General features: G+C 35.3%; 1 protein-coding gene across 2 annotated transcripts in view; it reads left to right on the forward strand.

The window, feature by feature from the left end:
• ERP44 (endoplasmic reticulum protein 44) overlaps window positions 1-27,166 on the forward strand; it is a 130,519-nt gene that overhangs the window by 50,210 nt on the left and 53,143 nt on the right. For both annotated transcript variants that reach the window (XM_072604581.1, XM_072604588.1), the window contains exons 2-8: window positions 4,341-4,413; window positions 7,349-7,388; window positions 9,726-9,841; window positions 15,872-16,056; window positions 17,331-17,446; window positions 23,082-23,139; window positions 24,729-24,845. In XM_072604581.1, the coding sequence (XP_072460682.1) occupies window positions 4,341-4,413; window positions 7,349-7,388; window positions 9,726-9,841; window positions 15,872-16,056; window positions 17,331-17,446; window positions 23,082-23,139; window positions 24,729-24,845 (705 nt within the window). The remainder of the gene's footprint in view (window positions 1-4,340; window positions 4,414-7,348; window positions 7,389-9,725; window positions 9,842-15,871; window positions 16,057-17,330; window positions 17,447-23,081; window positions 23,140-24,728; window positions 24,846-27,166) is intronic.

A 27,166-nucleotide genomic window follows, 5' to 3' on the forward strand; every position in this document is an offset into this window, starting at 1 on the left:
GACTAACTATATTTCCCTCCATCCTATCCTGTCCCCCATTGCTTCTATTCTCTCTTTTGATCCTGTCCCTCCCCAAGAGTGTTGACTTCTAATTGCTCCCTCCTCCCATTGCCCTCCCTTCCATCCTCCCCCCCACCCTGCTTATCCCCTTCTCCCCCACTTTCCTGTATTGTAAGATACATTTTCATACCAAAATGATTGTGCATTTTATTCCTTCCTTTAGTGGAATGTGATGAGAGTAAACTTCATGTTTTTCTCTCACCTCCCTTCTTTTTCCCTCCACTAGAAAGTCTTTTGCTTGCCTCTTTTATGAGATAATTTGCCCCATTCCATTTCTCCCTTTCTCCTCCCAATATATTTCTCTCTCACTGCTTGATTTCATTTTTTAAAGATATGATCCCATCCTCTTCAATTCACTCTGTGCACTCTGTCTCTCTGTGTGCGTGCATGTGCATGTGTGTGTATGTGTGTAATCCCACCCAGTACCCAGATACTGAATAGTTTCAAGAGTTACAAATATTGTCTTTCCATGTAGGAATGTAAACAGTTCAACTTTAGTAAGTCCCTTATGACTTCTCTTTGCTGTTTACCTTTTCATGCTTCTTTTCATTCTTGTGTTTGAAAGTCAAATTTTCTTTTCAGCTCTGGTCTTTTCATCAAGAATGCTTGAAAGTCCTCTATTTCATTGAAAGACCAATTTTTCCCCTGAAGTATTATACTCAGTTTTGGTGGGTAGGTGATTCTTGGTTTTAGTCCTAGTTCCTTTGACTTCTGGAATATCATATTCCAGGCCCTTCTATCCCTTAATGTAGAAGCTGCTAGATCTTGTGTTATCCTGATTGTATTTCCATAGTACTTGAATTGTTTCTTTCTAGCTGCTTGCAATATTTTCTCCTTGACCAGGGAACTCTGAAATTTGACCACAGTGTTCCTAGGAGTTTCTCTTTTTGGATCTCTTTCAGGCGATGATCTGTGGATTCCTTGAATACTTATTTTGCCCTGTGGTTCTAGAATATCAGAGCAGTTTTCCTTGATAATTTCATGAAAGATGATGTCTAGGCTCTTTTTTTGATCATGGCTTTCAGGTAGTCCCATAATTTTTAAATTGTCTCTCCTGGATCTGTTTTCCAGGTCAGTTGTTTTTCCAGTGGGATATTTCACATTATCTTCCATTTTTTCATTCTTTTGGTTTTGTTTTGTGATTTCTTGGTTTCTCATAAAGTCATTAGCCTCCATCTGTTCCATTCTAAGTTTGAAAGAACTATTTTCTTCAGTGAGCTTTTGAACCTCCTTTTCAGTTTGGCTAATTCTGCTTTTGAAAGCTTTCTTCTCCTTATTGGCTTTTTGAACCTCTTTTGCCAATTGAGTTAGCCTATTTTTCAAGGTGTTATTTTCTTCAGCATTTTTTTGGGTCTCCTTTAGCAAGGTGTTGACCTGCTTTTCATGCTTTTCTTTCATCTCTCTCATTTCTCTTCCCAGTTTTTCTTCCATCTCTCTAACTTGATTTTCAAAATCCTTTTTTGAGCTCTTCCATGGCCTGAGCCCATGGTATATTTATTTTGGATGTGTGGGATACAGAAGCCTTGATTTCTGTGTCTTTCCCTGATGGTAAGCATTGTTCTTCCTCATCAGAAAGGAAGGGAGGAAATATCTGTTCCCCAAGAAAGTAACCTTCTATAGTCTTATTTTTTTTCCCTTTTCTGGGCATTTTCCCAGCCAGTGACTTGACTTCTGAGTTTTCTTTCCACACCCACCTTGCCTCCAGATCAGTCCAGCCAGAGCTTGGGATCTGAGATTCAAATGCTGCTTTCCAGCCTCAGGGCTTTGGGCAGGGGCAGGGCTGCTATTCAGTGTGAGATTAAGTTCAGCTGCTTAGGTTGGGGCAGGGCCACCTCACAGGGCTCAGTTCCCTCAGGGGGTTTATGTGGAGACCTTCAACAATGGATCCAAGCTCCTGCCTGCTTTGGGAGCCCCTGTCCGCGGCCCAGCTGCTGCCTCCTGGGGGGGCCTGAGTTATGGGGACACCCCACTCTCAACCAGCCAAAGAGACCCTCTGAGTTATGGGGACACCCCACTCTCAACCAGCCAAAGAGACCCTCTCACCAACCCTTGTCACCCGTGGGTGGAGGGACCCGCGTGGCTGCTGGAGATTCTGTCCCTGAAGCCTGCTCAGATCTGCTCCCCTTGGCACCGCGTGGCCAAGGCAGGGCCGGGCTCCGCTCCGGGTCCGGTGTGGCGGACCTTTCGCCTCAGGTTTTCAGGGCTCTCTAGAACAGAAATCTTGTCTGCTCCATTGTTCTGTGGCTTCTGATGCTCCAGAATTTGTTGGGAGTTCTTCTTTTCAGGTATTTTATGGGCTGTGGGTTCAGAGCTAGCGTATGTGTGTCTTTCTACTCTGCCATCTTGGCTCCTCCCCTCCCCCCCCAAATCCTCTTGATTCCATGAGCAGCTCTCTTTATCTTCTACGTCATGCTTCTTCTCCATAGATGTATTTTCAGTTTTCCATATGATTTTTCAGTAATGATGGTAGTTTGATTGTTTAAACGGCAACATTAATTATAAACTCATCACTTCATAATTTTATTTGCATGTTCTATATTAGAGCTCTTGTTGCACCGTTTTCCTGGCAAAAATTTTGTACTTACAGACTTGGGTTTAGTAATGATCTGGAACCAATGATCTCTTTCCACAAGGAGAATACATATTCTTATATAAATGTGTTACTGCTTTATTAAAGGGGGATATAAAGAGTTAAGGCATTAATTACTGATTATTATGTTTTAATTATGCCATTTACATCTCAAAGTGTTATAAGCAATAAAAATTATTATTCAAATCATGGATTTCAAGACTTCAGATTACGTATTTTATCTTTTGGAAAAACACAGTTACATAGAATAATAGAACGAGAGCTGGGAGATAACCTTATAGAAAATGTGACTCCACAATTATACAGATGAGGAAACTGAGGTCTGGAGTAGTTGTGTCTTGTCTGACATCACATAGGTAGTAAATATCAGAAACTGGTATTTGAACCCAAGCCCTGTATTCCAAAACTGTATTATTTCTATTTTACCAGCCAGAAAGGCATCTGTGTTACTGAACCATTTACTTAGCAGTCATATCTTCATAATAATAGTTTGTATTTTATTATGTAACAGGTTAGGGTTTTCAAAGGATCAAATATTTTACAGATAAAGAAACTGAGACTTGGTAGTTGAGACTTGCCCATCTACAGTCACACAGTTGGGAATTGAATCAGTACAAAGGATTTCCCAGAAGGATATGACTAAGATGGACACAATGCTTTGCAAATATCTTACTTGAGTAGTTTGTAAGCATTTTAATTTTTGTTATGTTTAATATTTTTCTTCCTTTCATCTCAGTTTCTTTTCACCGACCCCACTTTATTGATCCATTTGTATGGTAAGGACTTGGCAGGGGCTTTGAGACCACATTTTGACAAAGAATGACTCTATCTTAAAATAGTGCTAAAATAACTTTATTTGTAATTCAGGATAAGTTTTACTTTAAATTCATTCAAACTTGAAAAACGTTAATGAATATTGTTTTCTTTAACTAACAAAGAGCCTGTATTTCCTTGACCTTTCATCATAAAGAAATTTGGTATAGTTAAATAAATAGTATTCTCTATATGGCAGAAATTGGGATTGTGATAAACTAAGGAATTGGCAGTGAATATCTTGAAAAGACTAGCTCCTTTGAGCAGGTAAACCATTCTCAATTTTCCTAACTGCTTACAGAACTTCTTTATATTTATTTGATAAGTATCAAAGCAGTCTTCAGGCATAGTGCTGAACATTGTCATCCCTGTTCCTAGGGAGATTGAAGCCTACAGTTCTCTTGAGCTGAGGGTTCCTAGCTACATTTGGCTAAAACAAATTAGGTGTCCACATTCAATCAATATGGTGAACTCTGGTGGAAAGGACCTTAGGTTGCCTAAGAAGAGGTGAATCAGCTTTTGTCAGAAAACCCCTGTGCTGATCAGAATGGGATCTGGGCCTTTGATTAGCCCCCACAGTTCCAGCTTGTGTGAGATAAGGAGACCTGATCTTTTTTAAAAAATAAAATAAAATAAAAAAACAAGTAAAAAGGAAAGCAAAGAAATAATCTTCTTATAACAAGTATCTCAGTTTTCTTTGCCTTCCAAATGAAACTTTAGGTCTGAAATTCTTTAAAAACATTAATTACTGGTTATTTGTATCTTTTCACATGGAAGCAAGTTTAGTTGTAAAATTTCTAAGTGTTTCACACATTTACTTTTATTTACCTCATGTTAGAACATTAGTTTTTAATTTTATACTTCTTTATATTTTCAGATAACTTGGATTTTTACTCCAATAACAGCTGAAATAGCAAGTCTTGATAGTGGAAATATAGATGAAATTTTAAGTAAGTACTTGGAAACTTAATTTTCTTTGTATAATTACTATTCCATAAAGAATTGCCTATGTGAAATTACTGTAAAACTCTGACTAATTGGAATACTTGGGAAATCAGTATTCTGATTAATTTAATTTCATTACTAATTGAAGGGAAACCAGAAAATACTTTTGATTTCAGGAATTGTTTAATCTTCCTAAAAATATATTGCTACTTCCTTACTCTATTGAATATATTTAACAGTTTTTGTAATAATTCAGCATTTCCTCATTCCTTCCTTTGGTGATTTGCAAATGTCATAATTATTTTGTTACAGAGAATTATTGATAAATGAACAAGGACCAAAGAAAATACAGTAATCCTCAATTTTTCTGGTGGCAGTGCTTCCAGAAAACAGTGCAAAAGTAGAAAATGTGAATGTTGATACATTGAACCAATGAGAAATAGGGAGTTAGGTTCCCATGACCATCAAAAACCTATAATCTTTTGGTAGAGATTGCTAAAAATGCACTTTTCTGCATACATTTCTTTATAACAAAACATTAGTTCTGATAATATGCACTTTCTCTAACACAGTAACTGAAATAACCTACAAAGTACACAAGATAAAATTGGCATCATGCAAAACACTTTTTTCTTGCTAGTAATTCCCATGCATTCTGTGACCTTTTATGCCACCATCTCAATTTTTAAAAAAACATTGATTTCAGATAATATTCATTTTTCATAATACATGAAAACTACAATACCATAAATACTGAATAGCAAATAAAATTCTTAAAATGAAAACATTTTTTAACTTGAATCTTAACTTTCACCGTGTCAGATGATGGTGTGAGGGCATTGTACTTTTAAGAGGCATACCATAGAAATATTGCAGGTTAAGTTCTAGACCACACACTGCAATAAAGTGAGTATCACAAGCAAGTCACACAAATTTTTTGGTTTTCAGTGCACATAAAAATTGTGTTTATGCTATACTGTAGTCTATTAAGTGTGTAATAGCATTATCTTTAAAAAATAGCTGTGTTCTTACCTTAATTAAAAAATACTTTATTGCTAAAAAAATACTAACCGTCATCTGGACCTTTGGCAAGTCATAATCTTTTTACAGGTAGAGGGTCTTGCCTCGATGTTGACAACTGTTGATTGATCAGGGTGGTGGTTGTTCAAGATTGGGGTGACCATGGCAGTTTCTTCATGTAAGACAGAAATGAAATTTGCTGCATTGATTGACTCTTCTTTTCCCTCAAACATTTAGAGACCATTGTGGGGTTATTAATTGGCTTAATATCAGTATTATTGTATGTTAGGGAATGGAAGACCTGAGGACAAGGAGAGAGACAGGAGAACAACCTGTCAGTGGAGAATTCAGAACATTTATCAGTTAAATTCATTGTCTTATATAGGTGTGGTTTGTGGTGCCCCAAAACAATTGCAGTGTAACATCAAAGATCACTGATCATAGATCACCATAATAGACATAATAATAATGAAAAAATTTGACATACTGTGAGAATTACCAAAATATGGCGCAGAGACGTGATGTGAGCACATGCTGTTGGGACAATGGTGCCTACAGATATACTCAGTACAGGGTTGCCACAAATCTTCAATTTGTGAAAAAACACAATATCTGCTAAGCATGATAAAGTGAAGTGCAATAAAATGAGGTAGGCCTGTACTATACTGCTATAAACCTCTCTACCTTGGCTGCCCTCTGAAAACCAAGGACTTTAGTCACTACTGTTGGAAGGCACCAAAGCTAGTGAGGTCTTGACATCATGTTAGAGACCAAAAGACTTCCACTCTACTTTGGGGGCATAATTGCAACAACAAAACTTGAGTTTTCAAGTCAAAGAATATGTAATAAATATGTAATATGTAATAAATGAATGGAGAGCTCTTTACAACAGTAGTATGAATAAGACCAGTGAAGCACCTGGTAGGATACCAGCTGCTCCCCAAACCTAGACATACTGTGCCTCTCATTTTTTTGTCTACTCTGCATAGTTGTGAATGTGCATGGTTGCCAACATTGTAGCGGACAGCCCGCGTCCCTACATGGCTTGGTGATGTGGTTGAAGAAAAAAGACACGGGAGGCGGGAAAAGATAGACCAGTCCCATTTATTGATCTGAGGGTCAAGGTATTTATAGACAGAAACTGCAAGTCTACGTGAGATTCTGCTCATCTCCAGTCCCAGAGATTTGGCCAGTCCTATTGTCTTTAAAGACTGTTAGCCTAGAGGACATCTATTTTACATATCCCTTGTCTTCTGTAGTTCCCATGTTTTGTCTCATGGAGACAGCAGCATCTGGGGGGCATGGAGAGCCATAATAGAGCACAGTCTCAAAGAACAATTTCCCCAAAGGTCTTTCCTGATCTTATCAACAGCACTCCACCCTGGCCCTCAATACCAACATGAAAATGAAAATGAGGTTACTAATAAAATCATGTGAATGCTTGAAGCCCCAAAAGTTAAATGCACAAATGTTGAGGATTGGACTGTATTTGCTGTGTGGTATTCTTAGTTCTAGAAAAATTGTTATAATCCAGTGGACCATTGTTTAGAATTTTGAAGTAGCTTTGTGCCTCTGTAACCAATCTTCATTTTCTCTGCTAATGGAGCTTGTACACACATCTCATTTACAACTCTTAGTTTTATTTCTCCCCTAGTTCTTATGAAAGCTGATACCTATAGCTAAATAGATGGATCTTCAATTGGTCCTTCACCTTCCCCAATCCTTTCTAGATGCCAAGAACAATGAAATCATCTACAGAGAATGTATATTAGAAGGCTATGAAGTAAAGGGGGACTTCAATGACTGTATAAGTTGGCCCTGACTGATTGCATATGGGTTTCTGAATAAAATTCAAATGATAGCAACAAGAAAAATAAGGATATGAGTAACTTAAGTATGATATGTTTTTTTAAATTTCAGACAATGCAGATGTTGCTTTAGTTAATTTTTATGCTGACTGGTAAGTAATAATTTTGCTTTTATGAATATTAATGTTTTTATCTTTCAAGATTTAATTTTTTTTCTTGTAGGAAGGAGTGGGAAGTCTTTTTTTTCTCCCCTACTTAGGGCCATTTATATATAAGAAAAGGGCAAGGAAGCACATACTAATAAAAACTGTTTAGTGAATTATTGATTTTGGGGGGAGAAAAATATCTTCTACTCCTCTACTTTTTCAATTAATAGGGAGCACAAAACTCCATTTGATAAATGTAGCAGAGAATAGGAAATATATTCTGGTTCCTTTTGGCCACCTTAAGAGCAAAAGGGAGGTGATGGGGAGGATAAAGAAAAGGAGTGATGAGAAAGAGGAGGAAGAAATAAGAAAAATGGAGGAGAATAGAAGGAAACATATTGAGAGTTTTACCCTCTTGTGCTCGTGTTTCTAAAAGATACAGCACATGGGAAGTTTTAGCTGCTTTTAAAAGCTTCGTTACAGGGCAAAATATCTTCCCTGAGTTTTTTATTCTTTATATGTGATTTAGTTTTTATGGCATAGGTGGTTAAATGACAAAGGAAAATCATAACTATAATTTCTGTAGTGTACCTGTAGTTTATGAAGTATTTTTCTCACAACTTCACGGTTAGCTAAGAAGTACATAGACACCTCCATTTTAAAGATGAGAAAACTGAAGGTCAGACAAGTTAGGTGACTTGTTTGCAAGATGGCGTGGCAGAGGGCAAGCATGTTCTCAGACCAGCTCCCATGGTCCTGGAGTAATAGAACAGAACTTAACCATACAGTAGGGTTAATGTTCATCGAGTACTCCTACTCCTTTGTTTTGAACTTTTATCGATGCCTTTCATTTTTATATTGTCCTGATTTCTGAATGAGGCAGCTGGGTGGCTTAGTGGATGGAGTGCTAGGTCTAGAGTCAGGAAGACCTTGAGTTCAAGTTCTATCCCAGACCCTTAACAGCTGTCTGACCCTGGGAAAGTCACTTAACGTGTGTTTGCCTTAATCTTCTGGAGAAATAAATGCTAGGCTAACCTAATATCTTTGCCAAGAAAACCCGTGGGCAGTTTGGCCCCAGGATCGTGAAGAGTCAGGCGTGACTCAACGACTAAACAACAGTTTCTGAATACATCCTTTCCTCCTTTCCTGACCAATAAGTGAGCCATTCTTTGAATGAAAAATCATTTATCTAATACTCATTGTGGGCCAAGGGCTATGCTAATAGTCACTGGAGATATGAATGAAAATGTAAGATAATTTTGGTTCTTAAGGATTTTATCTTTCAATCGGGAGAGATAACACATGGAGGTTTCAGCAGCAGGGGGCATTGTGAGGCCCAGGGGTTTAGCAGGTGCATTGGCAGATCAAATGGCAATGCCTGAATATTTGGAAGGCATTAGTGTTAGGGTAGATGGTAAGGCCCAGAGGGCCCCCCCGCTTCTTATTGCAAGATTATAGTTGGTGAGTCACTACTCATTGCAGCATTTTTCATGTTTAAAGTTTTTTGTTTGGGTATAGACACACATACATGCATCCAGGCACACACACACATTTTTTCCCCCATCATGTGTGGTAGGGACTTTACATACAACTATCTCTATCTAAAATAGATTACTTTTCTTTTGTGCTAATTGGCAGATGATGGAGATGAAACCAACAAGCTTGAGTTGATCTGATACAGTAATTTGATTCATGAATGATCTGTCATTTCTTTCACTATATCAACAGATATTGTGGCACACATCTGCCTACTTTAGACTTAATAGATAGATCCTAGGGAGTTGTGTCTGAGACTGATAGAGTTGAGGAGATTTGGCATAGCTTCACACAGATAGTGAAGATTAGAGGTAGAATTTAAACACATTATTTTGAAATCTAAGCCTAGCTCTCTATAATTCTTGTCACCTTTCTATTTTTAAAAATAACTGAACAGATATATTAAAATTTGGGTACCAGTGATAACCAAGCACTTTTCTAAAAGCCTTAGTTTCAGTTTTATAGATACTATTGAATGTCACATCACAGTAGTATTAACCAGACTTCTCTGTTTCAGTGCAACCCTAAAAGATATTTAGGTATGTATTCATTCTGTAAGCATTAGGTACCTTTCTTCCCTTACAAGAAAAACAATCTAAATCTTCATTGGTATATATTCTTTTTAGTTTTTGAATTCCTTTAGAAAAATACCAAAGTGGTTTTACTTTATTTGAAAAGTATCACATGGTAAATAAATTAATAGCATATTGTCTTCAACATGAATAAATTCACAGTGAGTAATAGTAACTATAGTAAAATCTGAATACCTTATTTTTCCGTTTTAATTTGTGTCTTCACTGTGAATAGGTGTCGATTCAGCCAGATGTTGCATCCAATCTTTGAGGAAGCCTCCAACGTCATTAAGGAAGAATATCCAAATAAGAATCAAGTAGTGTTTGCCCGAGTAGATTGTGATCAGCACTGTAAGTCCTCATTCATGTTGTTAGTGGCAGGGACCATCTTGTTCATGTTAATGCTTTGTTATAATGTGTTTGAAGTGGCATAAACAGATAAGACTTTGTGACCTCTTCCAAGATGATGGTGATTGTTAATGTTTAATCTTGAGAAATTATTACCTCAAGCTTTACTTTTATCTTTGTGAAATATTAAATTGTGATACAGTTGGATTGGTTTTGTTAAAACGTGTGTGTGTGTGTGTGTGTGTGTATTAGATGAGGAAGAGGGGAAACTGGGTACACATATGAAATAGCAAGATTTTAGTTAAAGCAGTAATACTCAAACTATTCAGTTTTAAAAATAGATTGTAAGCTGGGTATGAATAATGATCAGACTTCTAATGTCTTTAGAAACATCTTAAAGATGGACCACAGTAGTGGTTTTTTTGTTCGTTTGCTTGTTTTGGATAAGATCTGTGATTTGATCTGTATAGGCAACTCTCAGTGAGGAAAAGCCCTCCAACTAGAGGCAGATTAGCTCCTGCTCAGAAACCAACTCTCTTGGAGAGCGTTCTCTGAGTGAGAGGCTAAGTGAATTATGTGACCAGGACCCCACAGCCAGTATTTGTCATAGGCAGAACTAGAACCAACATTTTCTCACACCAAGTTCAACTCTCTCCTCTTGACTCCCTGTCTGCCTCAGCTGTTATAGTTATTTAAATCCTTTTTTAAAATTAGAGTCATTAGTTATTTGATTGGATTTGATGGATTATTGTTAATCAGCTGTGGCACTTTATAAATATCTTTGGAAGCTCAGTTGTCTGATTACTATTATCAGTTGAGCACTTAGAAAGATCTTATGTATGACTTGTTTGAAATCATATATTACCACTGAACACCCTTCACGATATGGGTCATGTTCCAGTGCACAGGAGCATGCCTGTCAGTTTCCTCTAACTTTCGGCTAAGAAGTAAGTGTCAGTGATGGAAGTAGCTCCTACACATTAGAATTGTCATTTTTAGAAGTTCCGTTTCTTCCTCACTGCTTATTAGATGCCTCCCACTCTCTGTCTGCTTTTCTCCGTTCTACTCATTCTGTGGAAATGATTAGAAGTAAAAATACTAGACTTATAGAATTTCTCTAACCTTCTATTCGCCATTCTCCTTCACACAAGCTAATAATTCATTCCTAATCTAAATAATTAACCAAAAAGTTAGAACTTCTAGCAGAGATATTTCATGTAGGTACAGACAGGGCTCTTATCCTACTTCATCCTACTCCATTTCTTAGGTTCTACCTCCTTCACTTCAAAGACTTTATGAGGATAGATAGGTCACAAACCCCTAGTTTCAAAGTTTGTAGCTTATCTGCTGGGTACTAGTACTAATGTACGTAACAATAAAGTTTGTATTATAAAATCAGAAATCATGTTTTCATGCCTAGGGTTCCTAGGAAAAAAGTAGATACTCTCCTTATAGACTGTCAAAAATCCTCCATTGTATGTTGGAGAGGTACAGTTGTTCTTAAAGAATGCTAACATCAGTGCCCATATTTACCAGGGTTTATTGTTTTAGGTTTGTGTTTTGCATCTGCTAAATCTTTTATAGATGACATTTCTTCAATTAGAGACTTGTAAATTCAAGTTTCTAGTCATAACTTCTGTTGATGGAAGTGACATCTAAATGTATTTTCTTGACATTTTTTCCCTAGTGCTTAGCACCATGTCTAGCACATAATAGGAGTTTAAGAAATGTTTACTAACAACTTTTTATTCTACTATGAGAAATGTTTTCGTTTAAAAAAATGGATGACACTGTAGCTTTGATAAGTTGGTCAGTGTTTTCTCCATCCCTTTTGTTTATCTTTAGTTCTATTGGAGTTTTGGAGTTGCTTTTGTGTGAATCAAGGGCAGCAGAGTCACTCTGTAGCAGTGATTGTAGTGACTGTATTTTTGAAGTTAATCTGCAGGGTGATCCAGGCAATGTACAAGGTGAATACTTCCCATACCACCCTTTAGGACAAAATGTTTTCATGTATTTGTGGTGATACTTTTAAAAATTACATTTTTCAATTATTTGCCTGTAAAACAGTGGTCAACAACTTCCTTAGTTCTGAGATACGATTGGTGCTCAGGGTTATCTCTGTCAGAAATTATTTTGGCTCAGTGTAATGAAGGATTTCCTAAGAATTAGATTTTTCAGAAATAGATTTAGATTCTTGCAGAGGTAGTTCACAGAGATGTCAGAGGATGGATTATCATTTATCTGGGTTGTTATCTGCATTGCATTCAGATAGAAAGATTAGATTAGATGGCCTCTTAGATTCCTTTGGGGCAGCTAGGTGGCGCCATAGTGCATAGAGTGCTGGACCTGGAGCCAGGAAAACTCATCTTCCTGAGTTCAAATCTGGCCTCAGACACTAGCTGTGTGACTCTGAGCAAGTCCTTTAACCTTGTTTGCCTGAGTTTCCTCATGTGTAAAACGAGCTGGGAATGGAAATGACAAACCACTACAGTATCTTTGCCAAGAAAACCCCAAATGGGTCACTAGGAATTGGACATGAACAACAAAACAAGTTTTTTCTCACTCTGAGATTGTAGTCTCTGAAATCTCTTCTATAACTTTAAGAATCTATGATTGTTTAAAATTATATTTGCTTCTTATCTAAGTTGAGCATTTTTCAAATAATTACTTATAGTGATTTGTTGGAGATTGAATTTTGCCCTTAAGTATTATTATCAGTTCTTTATCAATTAATGACTTGTTTTGAGAAACTGATGTGTGGGAGCATAGAATTTGGAGGTGAAAACTTCCCTTGAGATCATCAGGTCTAACTCCCGTTTTTCCTTATGGAGACTCTGAGAAGTGAAGTGACTAAAGTCATCCTAGTGATGTCTGCTTAGCTGTGTCATTTCTATCCTTATAAGTATTTCTGCTGTAGAAAGAAAACCAAAGGCCTCTCCCCCATTCACAGATCCTGCATGGTTCCTTTCTGGTAGGAGATTGCCATGTTGTTTGGGTAGCCTCCTTTTCAGTCATCTTAGTTTTATTTTTTACAGAATAAGACTTCTTTTAGTAGACTTATTCATTGAATGTCCTTTTTTTCTCATCCTACCTTTAAATATAGTGTGTTGGTGCAACATACTTTGCAACAAGCACCACTGGAAACAAATCCCACTAAAAAGCATATTGCTTAAGCAAAACTGCCTAGTGATGCTATCAGCCTTTTGAGAGAATTGAGTACGAGGTGTGATCATGAAGGTTGTCTTTTTTTTCCCCTCTTATAGTCATTCCATAATGTATATTTCCAGATGAGTCGCTTAGGACTCCTTACTCCTAACCTACTGTTTTTTTCTACTATATCAAACCTATAGTTTTTGCCTTCAGAGTCAGCTGTCAAAAGCTTCTAGCCTTTTTTTAAAATTCTAATCCTCCTGTATTTATTCATATTCCTTTGATGATAATAATAATAATAGCTCTGTGTTATGTGTAGTATAAGAAATAGTATAGGAATATTGTGAATAACTGTTATTTGTACTATATTTTAAAAATCTGTGCCTTGACCTTTCCTTCCTTAGCTGTCACTCCATATCTTTCTTCCCTTCTATTCTGAGAACTGATTTCAAATCCTTGGGTGATGACTTAGTGACTTAATGATCTTGGGCTACTTTCTCCTGACCTCAGTATTCTCATATGCTCAGTGGGGGTGTGAACTAGATTGGGGTTCTTCATCTTTTTTGTTTAGTAGACCCCCTTTCTTAAAATGATTTTTTTCAAATTAATAAAATACATAAGATTATAAAGGAAATCAATTACATTGAAATATAGTTAATCAAATATATATATGTGTATGTATTCTAAGGTCCCAGATCAAAAATTCATGATTTAACAGAGTGCTTTAGAATTTATTGTAAACATGAGCTTGATGAGGTCGGTAATGTATATGTTATCTTAGTGGTATTTTGAGTTTTTTTTTTAAAGGTGAGGAAAATGAGACTCAGAGAGCCAAGGGAGGTAATGACTTGCTGAAGCTCATCCAGTGAATTAGTGGCAGTTAGTTTAGCATTTCCACTGCACCCCTATTTCTTGCTCCTCAGAGCTTCCCTACAAACTTATTTTAGTAGAACAGTGTGGAGCAATAGGTGTTAAATACTTCATTGGTCTTATAGAAGCTCAAGTTGAATTGATTTATATTCAAAGAAAACTTTAGGGCTCCTCTTCTTACAAAGTCAAGTCTAAGGGTGAGTTAGTTTGATAGAGTGGGAATAGCCCTGGGATTAGTCAGAAAAGTTAAGTTCAAACCCTGACTTTTCTGTTGGTGACTCCAAGGTGTTGGTGACTTTGGAGAGAAAAGTCCATTAACTTCTCAGTTTTCTGTAATACCTGTTCCACTGTGAATTCCTCAGTGATGAGTTATACTGGACAAAGAGAGGGGGCCAGCAGAGGAATCTAGGTAGGGTTCTGGCGTTTTTGTGGAGCACACATCAAAAAGCATACTATTAGCAGTTTGACTGTGTGCATGCTGCCTGTTGCAAGTGTCTCTGCTTTAAGTAATAAGGAAGCTATACTTGACCAAGTCCTGTGAAATCCCTGTAAGTCCTGAACCATCTGCATTCAGCCATTTCATGTTAATGGTGGCTACCCTGAAATTACAGATATTAAATCTGAAGAGAAGTATTTGATCAGCTTGAAATTTTATATGGAGGAGACCTTTACCATATAGTTTGTACACAAGAATTCCTTTAGGCTAGCATATCATTTAACTCTTTCATTTAACTGTTTCCCTAAACTGTGTGTCTTGTATTGCAAGGGATAAAGTGGGTCAAATAGAGGTTCCTTCAGAAAAGCCTGAGATGGTGGAAGAAAGAGTCTAAAATTTTCACTTTTTTGTCAATGAGCTGTTACATTTAAAGAGAGAACCTGAAATTCCTATTATGTGAAACAGGGTTATGGGACCTATTTTGTCACAGTCATAACTGTTGATCTGCCAGTAGGTTTATGTGATAGGAGGACTCATGAAGGGAAGGTATTCCCTTCCTCTAGAAGGAATCTATTTTTATTATAATAAGTAATTAATTTTATTTTATTGCCCGGGGTGACTTCTGATGTTTGATGAAAGGGATTCTCACTCTTCCTTCTTAATAGGGGAGCCTTGCACATTTTTAAGTTACAGCTGTGATATGATCTGGATCTGCCTAGCTACCAATGAAAGTGGGAAGAAGGGATCTACAATGCTTTTGAATATTGTAAGAAAGAATATACATAACTGTGAGAGTGGAGAGAAAAGTAAAATGTTGAAAGGCAGAATATATCTATTCTTCCTTCCCAGTTTGCTTTTCTTTATTCGTCCTCCGTCTTCCATCCCTGCTATTGAAATCTTTCTTTTAAAGGCTCACTTCAAATGCCTTCTTATCCAGGAAGACTTTCATGGTTCCTGCAGATTCTAATGTTTCTTTCATGCTTCCTTTTCTTTTCCTCTTTTTTTTAAGCAATTATTTGTGTGTAGGTCTTTTCTTCTCTATCACATTAGAAGTGCCTTGGGAAAAGTAAAATTGCTTTTATTTTTATATCTCTTGCAAGATCTGTGCCTTACAATCTGTCAATCAACAAGCATTTAATTAAGTGCCCTACTAGGCAGTTACATGATGTATATAAAGTGCCCTGGACCTAGAGTCAGGAAGACCTGAGTTCAGCTTTGGTCTTAGATACTTACTAGCTGTATGAACTTGGTCAAATCATTTAACCTCTGTTAGCCTTAGTCTCCTCGGTTATAAAATGGGGATAATAATAATAGCACCTGCCTTGCAGACTTGTTGTGAGGATCAAATGAGATCTGGCACATAGTAGATACTTGATAAATGTTTATTTCCTTCTTTCCTACTAGATTGGTGGCTCCCTGAAGGCAGGGATGGAGTTTTCTCTGAACTTTGTACTTATGCTGTGTTATACACACTGTGTTGTACACACAGTAGACACTGAAACTGACTTGAATACCTATTCTCTTAATATGACTGAAGGAGTTTGTTTTGTTTTTTTTTAACTTTTCCATTCTCTTAGCGGAAATAGCCCAAAGATACAGGATAAGCAAATATCCTACCCTGAAACTATTCCGGAACGGTATGATGATGAAGAGAGAGTACAGGGGCCAGAGGTCAGTGACAGCAATAGCAGATTACATCAGGCAGCAGAAGAGTGACCCTATTCAAGAAGTCCATGACTTGGAAGAAATCAGATTTCTTGATGTAAGTTCCTAAGCAACTTTGTTCAGTATCCATCTTGTAAAAAGAACTTCATTACAATAGAAATCTTGTTATAACAAAAAGAGCAAGCAAATTACAGTTGTGTAGCCAGTACTTTTGTTTTTATTCATTTCAACATTCAGTAAAATCAAAAGAGGGATTGCTCTTAGAGCTTGTTACGGGATTAAAGTTTATTGTAGTAGGATTTTATCTGTACTGATTTGACTTTTTGAATTACATTTTAAGATAGAGGCCATCATTTTGCCAGATGAAAAATTGTTGAATAGAATGTATAGAGTACATTTAAATCTGATCAATTTGAATGTATTGGTGGAATGGGGGGAAGGTATAAGTCTATTAAGAGAAGTTCAGATTTTTTTCCCCATACATATGACTCAAACTAGGTTAACCAAATAGATAGTATGGAAAAAACACACCAGAATTGGAGTCTGAAACCTTGTGTTTACATCTTGGCTCTACTCCTTGCTATCTGTATGACCTTTGCCAAAGTTATTTATTAACTTTTCTGAAATTTCTTTATTTGTAAAAAAGAGGGAGCTGGGCCCCCCATGAAGCTCCTTTTTGCTCTCAAGTCAATGGTCCTAAGAAAAGTATCTTATATAGTTATCTTATTAATTTGCTATAATGAATTAGAGAACTTGCAGTCATTTATTTGTCACTTATTTACATGTAAGTATTAATTTGAAATGGTGCTTGAAAGCAATTTATAGTTTTAAATATTTTAAGTATTTTCCCCTCTTTACTGTAATTTACTTTAAAATTCATTTTTTCCACCATAAATTGTGCCAGGGTCAGTTGATAAGTATATAAGTATACTATATGAATTTGTAGTCAGCCCAACCTTTTTTTAGATCATCACACATGTTAAATTTGTGTAGTTCTACTTACTAAGGTTTTATTATATTTTAAAATGCATCCAACCCACAAGTTTAAAATTTTAAATGAGAAAAAAGACTTGCTAATTAAACATTAAAAATACTTTCAAAATAAAATGCTGAAAATGAATTTTAATAATTTTCTGATTGTCATACACATCAATATTATTTTACCAAGCATTTTTTCATATTATGAGTTTTAAGTGTTTGAAATTGAATTTATATTTAGTTATATATATTTGGAAACATGGGTGACAGCTATAGCTCTTTGGATACCTGAGGAAAGACTACATATAGTGTCATGTTAATACAGTATGGGATAAGGTGAGAACGTTTTGTATATAAAGATCATTATGTGCATGCTTTGTTTTACATTTATAGCGCAATAAAAGAACAATCATTGGATACTTTGAACAAAAGGACTCGGACAACTATAGGACCTTTGAAAGAGTAGCAAATATTTTGCATGATGATTGTGTCTTCTTTTCTGCATTTGGGTAAGTTGTTGGCATTGTATTTTTTTTCCATTCAAATGACTTCATAGATCCTATTTCATCGTTCTGAGACTTCGTAATGTTTCTTTCTGTTAAATTTCAGCTGCTGTTGAAGGACATTATTATGTATATCTAGCATAGTTGCTTTTTCATGGAGCCCCACGGTGATTCAACCCTCTTTTGCTTTTAGGCATTGCAAAGAGTGCATCTAAGTATCCTGCCTAACCAAGGTCTAGAGGGATGGGACCAGAGTAACTGGGGTCCCACAGTAATGGGAAAATTGAGGGTGGGAGAAAGGGATAAAGGGCACCCCTCAAACTGGAAAAGGTAAAAACTAAAGCCTGACAGTTAGAGGAGAAAGCAGCGCAGAAGCATTGATGGGAACAGCTTAAAACGAGGGAGCTCAGCTAGAAATTGATAGGACAGAGGAATCAGGGTAGCAAACCACACAGATGGGGACAACTGACAAATTGACAGTTCAGTCTTTTAACACTGCTGACTGTCTTAAAGGGAATGCTCTCTAGTGTGAAGTTAATACATAACCAACTATCATTACCGCAAGGATTAGTAAACTGAGTGTTGCATAGTTTTGATTTTAGTATTACTGTTGTCAATAATCATCCCCCAAAATCAGCCCCAGTAACCTTGAAGATCCAACATGTATATCACCACTCTCTACTTTGTCCTGTTAAAGCTCAATATTGTGCTTTTCCACTGGACCTGATATGACTTTGCATACTATTGCAAGATATGAAAGAATTTGAAGTCTAGGCTATCCTAAACTCCAGTTTCCTCTAGGGTTCCAATAACTCATGAACAGAAAAAGGTATGGCACAAAACACTAGCCATACCTGGGAACTGGTCACCCCTATTTGTACTGTCTGGTTAGTCAAGGCTTTCTATCACTGCTACCTTATAAAACCAGACCTTCTTCCTCCAGGGCAACACTGTCTAAAAAGTCCTGGCTTATACTGTTTTAAGGAGATACACAATGAGAAAACTCTAATCCAACTTCCTCTTTGGGAAGAAATCTTTGATCTTTGCTCAGCCTTGCCTTACAGTCAGATCTCAACTGAACACATTGACTATAATTCCATGTTTTCCAACCCTTGTCCTCCCTTGTTTCCTTTCTGTGTTCTCTCCTCTACCTCATCCTGTTCCAGCAAGATATCCTGACCTTTTCCTAAACTTTCTTGAACTCATACCTCTTAGTCCCCTCTTCTCCTAAAAGAGCATTAGTCTAGCTAATCTTACTTAACACTTGAGTAACAGATCTTAAACTACTTGTCTGTGTTCTTGCATTTCCAATATTTGGAGATCTGGTCTTATATACTGAACCCCTAGGAATAAGAATTCTTGTAAAATCCTTTAGGTAATCTCAGAATTGACCCATTACAGAAAGTAGCTGAGAAAATTTGTAAAAATTCTGTAAAACAGGAGTATTTAACTAGATAACTTCTAAACTCCCTTCTATTGCTACATCCATGATCCTATGATCTTTTGATGATGAACGGACCCCAAATTCTGCGGTCATATGGTAGCCCAACCCTGGTAAGAATTTGATATGGGCAGAAATATTAAATACATCCTTTTCAGATCATAGTGCAATAAAAGTTACATGAACAAAGGGCAATGGAAAGATAGACTAAAAATTAATTGGAAACGAAATAATCTAATCCTAAAGAATGAGTAGGTCAAGCAACAAATCATAGAAACAATCAATAACTTCACCCAAGAGAATGACAATAGTTAGACAACTTATGGATGCAGCCAAAACAGTTCTTAGGTGAAATTTTATATCTCTAAATGCTTACATGAGTACAATAGAGACAGAAGAGATCAGTGAATTCAGCATAGAACTAAAAAGCCAGAAGAAAAACACATTAAAAATCCCCAATTAAATACCAAATTAGAAATTCTGAAAATCAGAGGAGAGATTAATAAAATTGAAATTAAGAAAACTATTGAACTAAAAAACTAAGAGCTGGTTTTATGAAAAAACCAATAAAATAGACAAACGTTTGGTTAATTTGATTAAAAAAGAGAAAGAAGAAAAACAAATTACCAGTATCAAAAATGAAAAGGGTGAATTTACCACCAGTGAAGAGGAAAGTAAAGCAATAAATAGGAGCTGTTTTGCCCAACTGTATATAATAAATCTGACAATCTAAGTGAAATGGACAAATATTTACAAAAATATAAATTGCCCAGATTAACAGAAGAGGAAATAAAATACTTAACTCCATTTCAGAAAAAGAAATTGAACAAGCATCAAGAAGAAGCATTAAGAAAAAAATCTCCAGGGCCAGTGAATTCTACCAAACACTTAAAGAAAAATTTAATTCCAATACTTTATGAACTCTTTGGAAAAATAGGCAAAGAAGGAGTCCTACCAAATTCTTTTTATGATACAAATATGTTGCTGATACCTAAACTGGGAAGAGCCAAAGCAGGGAAAGAAAATCATAGACCAGTTTTCCTAGTGAATATAGATGCAGAAAATTTAAATGAAGTATTAGCCAAGAGATTGTAGCAATTTACCATGAGGATAACACACGATGACCAGGTGGAATTTCTACCAGAAATTCATGACTGGTTCAATATTAGGAAAGCTATCAGCATAATTGACCAATATCAGTTATAAAATGAACAGAAATCATATGATTATCTCAATAGATTCAAAAAAGAATTTTGACAAAATACCCATTCCTGTTAAAAACACTATAGAGAGCATAGGAATCAATGGAGTTTTCCTTAAAAATGACAAGTAGCATCTATCAAAAACCATCAGCAGGCATTATATGTAATGGGGGTAAGCTAGAAGGATTTCCAATAAGATCAGGGGTGAAATAAGAATGTCCATTATTAGCATTGTTACTCAATATTGTACTAGAAGTGTTAGCTTTAGCTGTAAGTGAAGAAAAAGAAATTGAAGGAATTAGAATAGACAACGAGGAAACAAAACTATCTTTGCAGACATGATATGATGGTATACTTAGAGAATCCTAGAGAATCAACTAAAAAACTACTTGAAATGTATTAACTACTTTAGCAAAGTTGCAGGATATAAAATAAATCCACCCAAATCGTCAACATTTCTGTGTTACTAACAAAGCCCAGCAGCAAGAGATAGAGAAATTCTATTTAAAGTAACTATAGACAATATAAGGTGTTCGAGAATCTATCTGCCAAAGCAAACCCAGGAAGTATACGAACACAGTTACAAAATACTTTTCACACAAATAAAGTCAGATCTAAATAATTGGAAAAATGGCAGTTACTCATCAGTAAGCTCTATTTTATAGAGCTAGAAGAAAATAACAAAATTCGTCTGGAAGAACAAAAGACCCGGAATATCAAGAGAACTAATAAAAAGAAATGCAAGAGAAGGAGCAGTCATCAAAACTACTTGGTACTGGCTAAGAAATAGAGTGGTGGATCAGCGTGATAGGTTAGATATACAAGACACAGTAGTCAGCAACTACAGTTATCTACTGTTTGATAAAAATTCTGTAAAACAGGAGTATTTAACCTGATAAACCAAAGACTCTGGCTTCACTATTTGACAAAAACTGCTTGGAAGACTGGAAAAAACAGTATGGCAGAAACTAGGCATAGAGTAACATCTTACACCATATACCAAGGTAAGGTCAAAATTGGTACACAATTTAGATATAAAGGATGAAAATATAAGCAAATTAGGAGAGTATGGAATAGTTTGTTTACCTGTCAGATCTAGGAGAATGGAAGAATTTATAATCAAATAAGAGACAGAAAACACAATGAAATGCAAAATGGATAATTTGGATTACATTAAATTAGAAAGTTTTTTTGCACAAAGAAAGCCAATGCAACCAAGATTAGGAGGGAAACATAAATCTGGGAAACAATTTTTACAGCCACTCTCTCTGATAAAGGCCACATTTCTAAAATATAGAGAGAACTGCATTAAATCTATAAGAATACAAGTTACTCCCCAAATGATAAATGGTAAAGGATATGAAGATGCAGGTTTTGGATGAAGAAATTAAAATTATTTATAGTCCTGTGAAAAAATGCTCTAGATTACTATTGATTAGAGAAATGCACATTAAAACACCTATCAGATTGACTACCATGACAAAACAGAAAAATGACAAATGTTAGAGAAGATGTGGGAAAAATGGAACACTAATGCATTGTTGCTGGAGTTGTGGACTGATTGATCCAACCATTCTGGAGAACAATTTGGAACTATGTCCAAAGAGCTATAAAACTGTATATCTTTTGATCCAGCAATAATAGCGCTTCTAGGTCTATCCCAAAAGAACATAAAAAAGGGAAAAGGGCCCACATGCACAAAAATATTTATAGCAGCTCTTTCTGTGGTCACCAGGAATTGGAAATTGATGGGATGCCCACCAATTGGAGAATGGCTGAATAAGTCGAGATCTAGGAATGTAATAGAATACTATTGTTCCATAAGAAATGGTCAGGAGGCAGACTTCAGAATTCTTCATATTTATAATTTCTTACAACACAGTAACATTCAATAATACAGAGCAGGCAACTATTGTTGATACCACTATTTGTTTAGCAATTACCCAATTGATTAGCACCCATTTTTATTGCAAAAATGTGCTGTTATAAATATTTTTTTATATATGATCCTCTCAGTGTTTGACCTCCTGAATACATGCCTAATAGTTGTGTTCCTGGATAAAAGGATATATACAATTGAGTAATTCTTTTAAGAATAATTCCAGCTTTTTTTCCCCTAGAACTGAACTAATTCCCAGCTTCTTCAGCAGAACATTAGAGTTCATGCCTTTCCACAGCCCCTCCGGTATTTATTGTATTTGCTTTGTCTCATCTTTGCCTCTCTGAGTGTGAAGTGAATCAAGAGTTGTTTTGATTTATATTATATTATTAGCGACATAGAGAATTATTTTATATGGTTTATTCTTTTGAAAAGCACTCAGTCCTAGACTTTGTCCATTTGTCAATTGAAGAATGCCAATTATATATCTTTATCTTGGATGTCAGACTTTAATCTGCTAAAAAAAACCTTTTTTCCTAGGTAACTGCTTTGTTTCTAAAGCTTTCTAGGTTTATATAATTGGATTGTTTCTTTTGACTCTTATGATAACGTTTATCCCGTGTTTAGAAAAGAATTCTTATTCTAACTGTAGTTGTGTAAAATATTTCTATTCTAATTTTTTTACAATTTCACATTTATAATACATAAATTTACATTGTTTAGATGTGGAGGTCATATATCCACTTGAAGCTTATTATATGTGGTATAAAATGTTTAATTAAATGAATTTTCACCAAGCTGCTTTCCAGTTTTCCTCACAGTTTATTCCAGGAGTTGCCATCCTAGTGTTTATCAAATAATCTATGTTTGGTTGCTTCTGGTCTTGCTTTCTTAGTGCATCGAATTGGTCAATTTTTCTGTTTTTTCACCACTACCTAATAATTTTATTGATCTTTGCTTTAAGGTAGAATTAAGCTCTGGTTGTCTTCATTTTCACTTTTTTCTATAGTTTTCCATTGGAAAGTAATTAGCCAAAGATACTGAAATTTCATTACTGCTTTTTAACTTTTGTTGTCCTAGTAGAAAAAATATCTTCATTTACTTCTTTATTCTTATCAGGTCTGTTTCAAAACCAGAAAGATTTAGTGGAGACAACATAATCTACAAACCTCCAGGGGTAAGTTTATTGAAAAAGTGATCTGCCACTTGTTATCCATGGTATTTCAGCTCATGCCTCTATGAGTTATTTGTGTATATAAATAAATACCTTAGTAACTCCATTAGCTTTGTCATTAAATTTTTGGAAGAAAGGGAGGAAGGAAACTAACATTTATTAAACACTTACTTTTTTCCCAGGGTCTTTGTCTTTTGGACAAAATGTTTATAGAATTCGTTAGAGAAAGAAAACCTTTTATGTAGTTATTTAGTTCAATGTCACTAGATAGTATTCTGTTGAATTAAAATTTAGTACCCAGTTTGTATCCATGAAGCATCTCATTAATTTATATGGCTTAATATGATATACATTGACAAATGTACTGTTCAAATATCTAATAATTTAAATTCAAAGAAAATTTAAATATTAATTGTTATTCATATCTTTAAGACATTACATTGAAATGATGCAGCTCTCTAGTATTGGTTCATTTTTCTTCCCCTTTATGGAATTTTGATGTATGCCATAGAGGTTGCTTTGCTTGCCAGTTTCTTGGCTAAAAGAAATTTAGTTTGTAGGGTAGCTTAATTACATTTTTGTAAAGAAAATTCTAAGTGCCATGATTTCTTTTGACACCTGATGTTAGTCCAGAATCAAACAGGTAAATTAATAAGGTCAATTATTGAGAAAATCAGGTATCAAGTATGAGGTACATAGGTTTTAATTTGATAAGGCTACATAGTAAGGAAAACTCATTGTTTTAGAAATCGTTTTTTCTATAGGGTTTCAGACATTTCAAATTAGTTAACTATTTATCATAGGAGACATAGATAATCACATGTAGTTATTAGTTGTGATAATGATAATAGCCTACATTTAGGTAGCACTTTACAGATTACAAAATATTTTTCTCAAAAAAGTATTTTCCTTCCATAGAGGTAAAATGGTTTGTCCAAGTTCCTCCAGTTAAGTGGCTGAACCAGGTCTTAAACCTAGACCTTCTTACTCCAACTTCCATGCCCTTGCTGCTACATTATATAGTTTGTAAATATATGTAGGCAATACTTCAAGTTTTTCAGAGTAATTTCTCTTGGCACTTATAGTGAATCCTAATATTTCATTTTAGCCAATATTACATTCAGCCATGCTGTCCTACTAAATAACTTTTGAGTCATAACTATTAACAAAGAACACAATTAGCTACTGAAAAGTAAATCTTTCCACGTACTTTACTTTGTAAAGAAGACCTGAATAAACTAGAAAAGTTCGGGTAAGGAACTGAATAAGGAAAATGCCTAGATAAGTTAGCAATCCATAATAATCATATAGCCTTCTAAATAATTAGCCACTTCATAAAATTAGAATTAAAAACTCTTTTTCATTAGAAACATTGTCTTAAGCTTATTTTCTTATTCATACATTGCCTTAGTCATATAATGCCTACATTGTTGAGCATGTAGGCATTCAGTACACACTTGATTAATAATTGAATTCTGGCAACCAGTTATCCAGTTAATTGATTAAGAATGCCATCTTAAATCTTTCTTGTCCTTTCCAAGTACCTGCAAAATTGTTATCAAAACTTTGGCTCAATTTCTTTTCCTAAACAGGAACATGCTCCAGATATGGTATACCTAGGATCTCTAACAAATTTTGACTTGGCTTATGCTTGGACTCAAGATAAATGTGTTCCTCTTGTTCGAGAAATAACATTTGAAAATGGAGAGGTATGGAATTTTCATCATTGTATTTTTAATTTATATTTATCCAAGAGCAAGGTTTCTGTATCACTCAGAAGCAGAAATAACTCATTTGTGTGTGCTTTTATAATTGAAAATGAAGGAAAAGAAATTCCTCCCTTTATGGCCCTCTTTTAACGCAGATTTATTTTTTTCTTATTATTTTCCTATTAAAAATTAATTTTTTTATTTCCAATGAGATCTTTTTAAATTTTATTTTAGACTCAAACACCAGAACACATACAGAATAGAGAAAAGAACCAAAAACATATTACAGAGTTAAAAAGGAAAAAGAAAAGCATGCTATGTGCATAGCAGAATGTGAGAGGATTCAAATTATGTAACAATAAAATTTCATTTCAAGAAAGCCTATATGATAAATAATACTTGTGTTGAAAATTATCCATCTTTGCTTCTTTGTGAGTTTTCTTTTGTTCTTTACTATGCACTTTTTAACTTTGTTCTTTTTCCCCTCCCCCACTCCCCAGAAGGCTACTATGAATTTTAAATGTTTCTCTATAGCTATAGATATATACATACACATATAGATATATACTTTCTCACACATATTCTATTTCTGATCTTTGTTTCCTATGTTTTGTATATCTGCCTCCTCTGCTTTACTTGTACTCACTACCTTGCCCTCCTGTTACTTGCCTACATGCCTCCAAGGATCCCTCCTCTATCCTCCCCTTCCCATAAATCTAAACACCCTTCTGGACCCCCCTTTTACCCGTTCCCTCCCCCTCCCCTCTAAAGATCCCCAGTTTGTCCTTTTGAATCCTTTATAATCAATCAAGTCTTTGGTATGTACCTTATATTTCTCTTGGTTCTTGTATGTCAGATCTTCTATTATTCAGGATTTTTTTTTAACAAAGTCTTAAAAGTCTGAAAGTTTATCAAATGTACTTTTTTAAAATTTAATTTAATTCAATTTCAATTTGAAATTCAATTTAATTTCAATTAATTTAATTCAATTTTTAATTAACCTTGCAGGGTATGATAATTTTGCCCAGAGCCCCAGTTCTTTTGGTCTTCAATATATTGTGTTCCAAGACCTGTCTGTGGTCCTTTAATGTTTCTGCTGCTGGGTCTTGTGTGATTCTAATTGTGGGTCCAGCATGTTTAAATTGTTTTAATCTTGATGCTTTTAATATTTTATCTTTGAGCTGGGGGTTTCAAAATTTGACTATGATATTCCTATGTTTTCCCCATAGGATCTCTTTTTTCTACTTTCCCCCTTTGTTCTAATGCTTGCATTCACATAGCTAGTACTCTCTGAGAATCTTTTAACTACAAACCCAGTGAATCTTTCCTCTGTAGCAAGTGTTCTTATGATGTCTGAGTATAGATTTGAGATCAGTGAACTTGGATGGGAAGGAAAATTAAATCTTTATTTTCACTAACCTTTTGTTTCCTGTGTAATTCTGTTTTATGCATTTTTATTATAAGAAGGGGTTTTCTAGGCATCTCTAGTCTTCCCAAAAGTGTTACAAGCATCTTTTTGATACAATGCCACAATGATTTGTGTGTGTGTGTGTATGTGTATCCTATTTAAGTACTTCCTCCATTCTGTGTCTGCATAATAACTGTGTGCTATTTGAATCGAAGATGAAGACAGAGCAGTCAACCCTTTTTGTCCCCCTACCAAATCCAGACATGCACCAAAATAAATTCCCCTAAACTCTTGTGCCGATGTAAAATAAATCCCCAAAAGATCCAGGAATCTAAAAGAAGAAAGATTAAACTGGTTTTTCAGCCCACTTGACTCTTAGATCTTGCTTTTCTTAATCCATGTGAATTGCTTTAAAGTACGTTTATTTTAAGTAAAATATTATTTTGTACTAAGTAACATAAAGTAACCTCTCCTCCCCTAAAATGGGTCTTATGTAGTTACTGAACCTTTTAGAAGCCAAGACAATGGGGCAAAGTTGCTGAACTCCCAGTTTACAGTAGATAAACCACAAATTATATCAATTCAGTAAAATAACTTCTCAAGCTATTAAGGCTTTATGAAACCAGATTAAATGTCCCATTTTGTTTGCTGTAAAGGGATTTTACCTTTGCTTGAAAATAACATGATTTCAAGTTACAGGTATATTAGCAATTCACAAGCAAGCTTTGTAAACCTTGAGAGGCTGGTTGTCAGTTTCTAAGAATACTTAAAAATCTCTTGTAATCTTTTGAGATGCTCTGAACTCCTAAATATAAGTGAAAGGTCCATAGGTTTAGAGCCAGAAGTGACCTTAGAGGTCATCTGGGCTAACCTCTTTCTTTTATAGGTGAGAAAACCAAGTTAAATGCCCAAG

Source organism: Notamacropus eugenii, chromosome 1 (genome assembly GCF_028372415.1).
Source record: "Notamacropus eugenii isolate mMacEug1 chromosome 1, mMacEug1.pri_v2, whole genome shotgun sequence".
NCBI lineage: Eukaryota > Metazoa > Chordata > Mammalia > Diprotodontia > Macropodidae > Notamacropus > Notamacropus eugenii.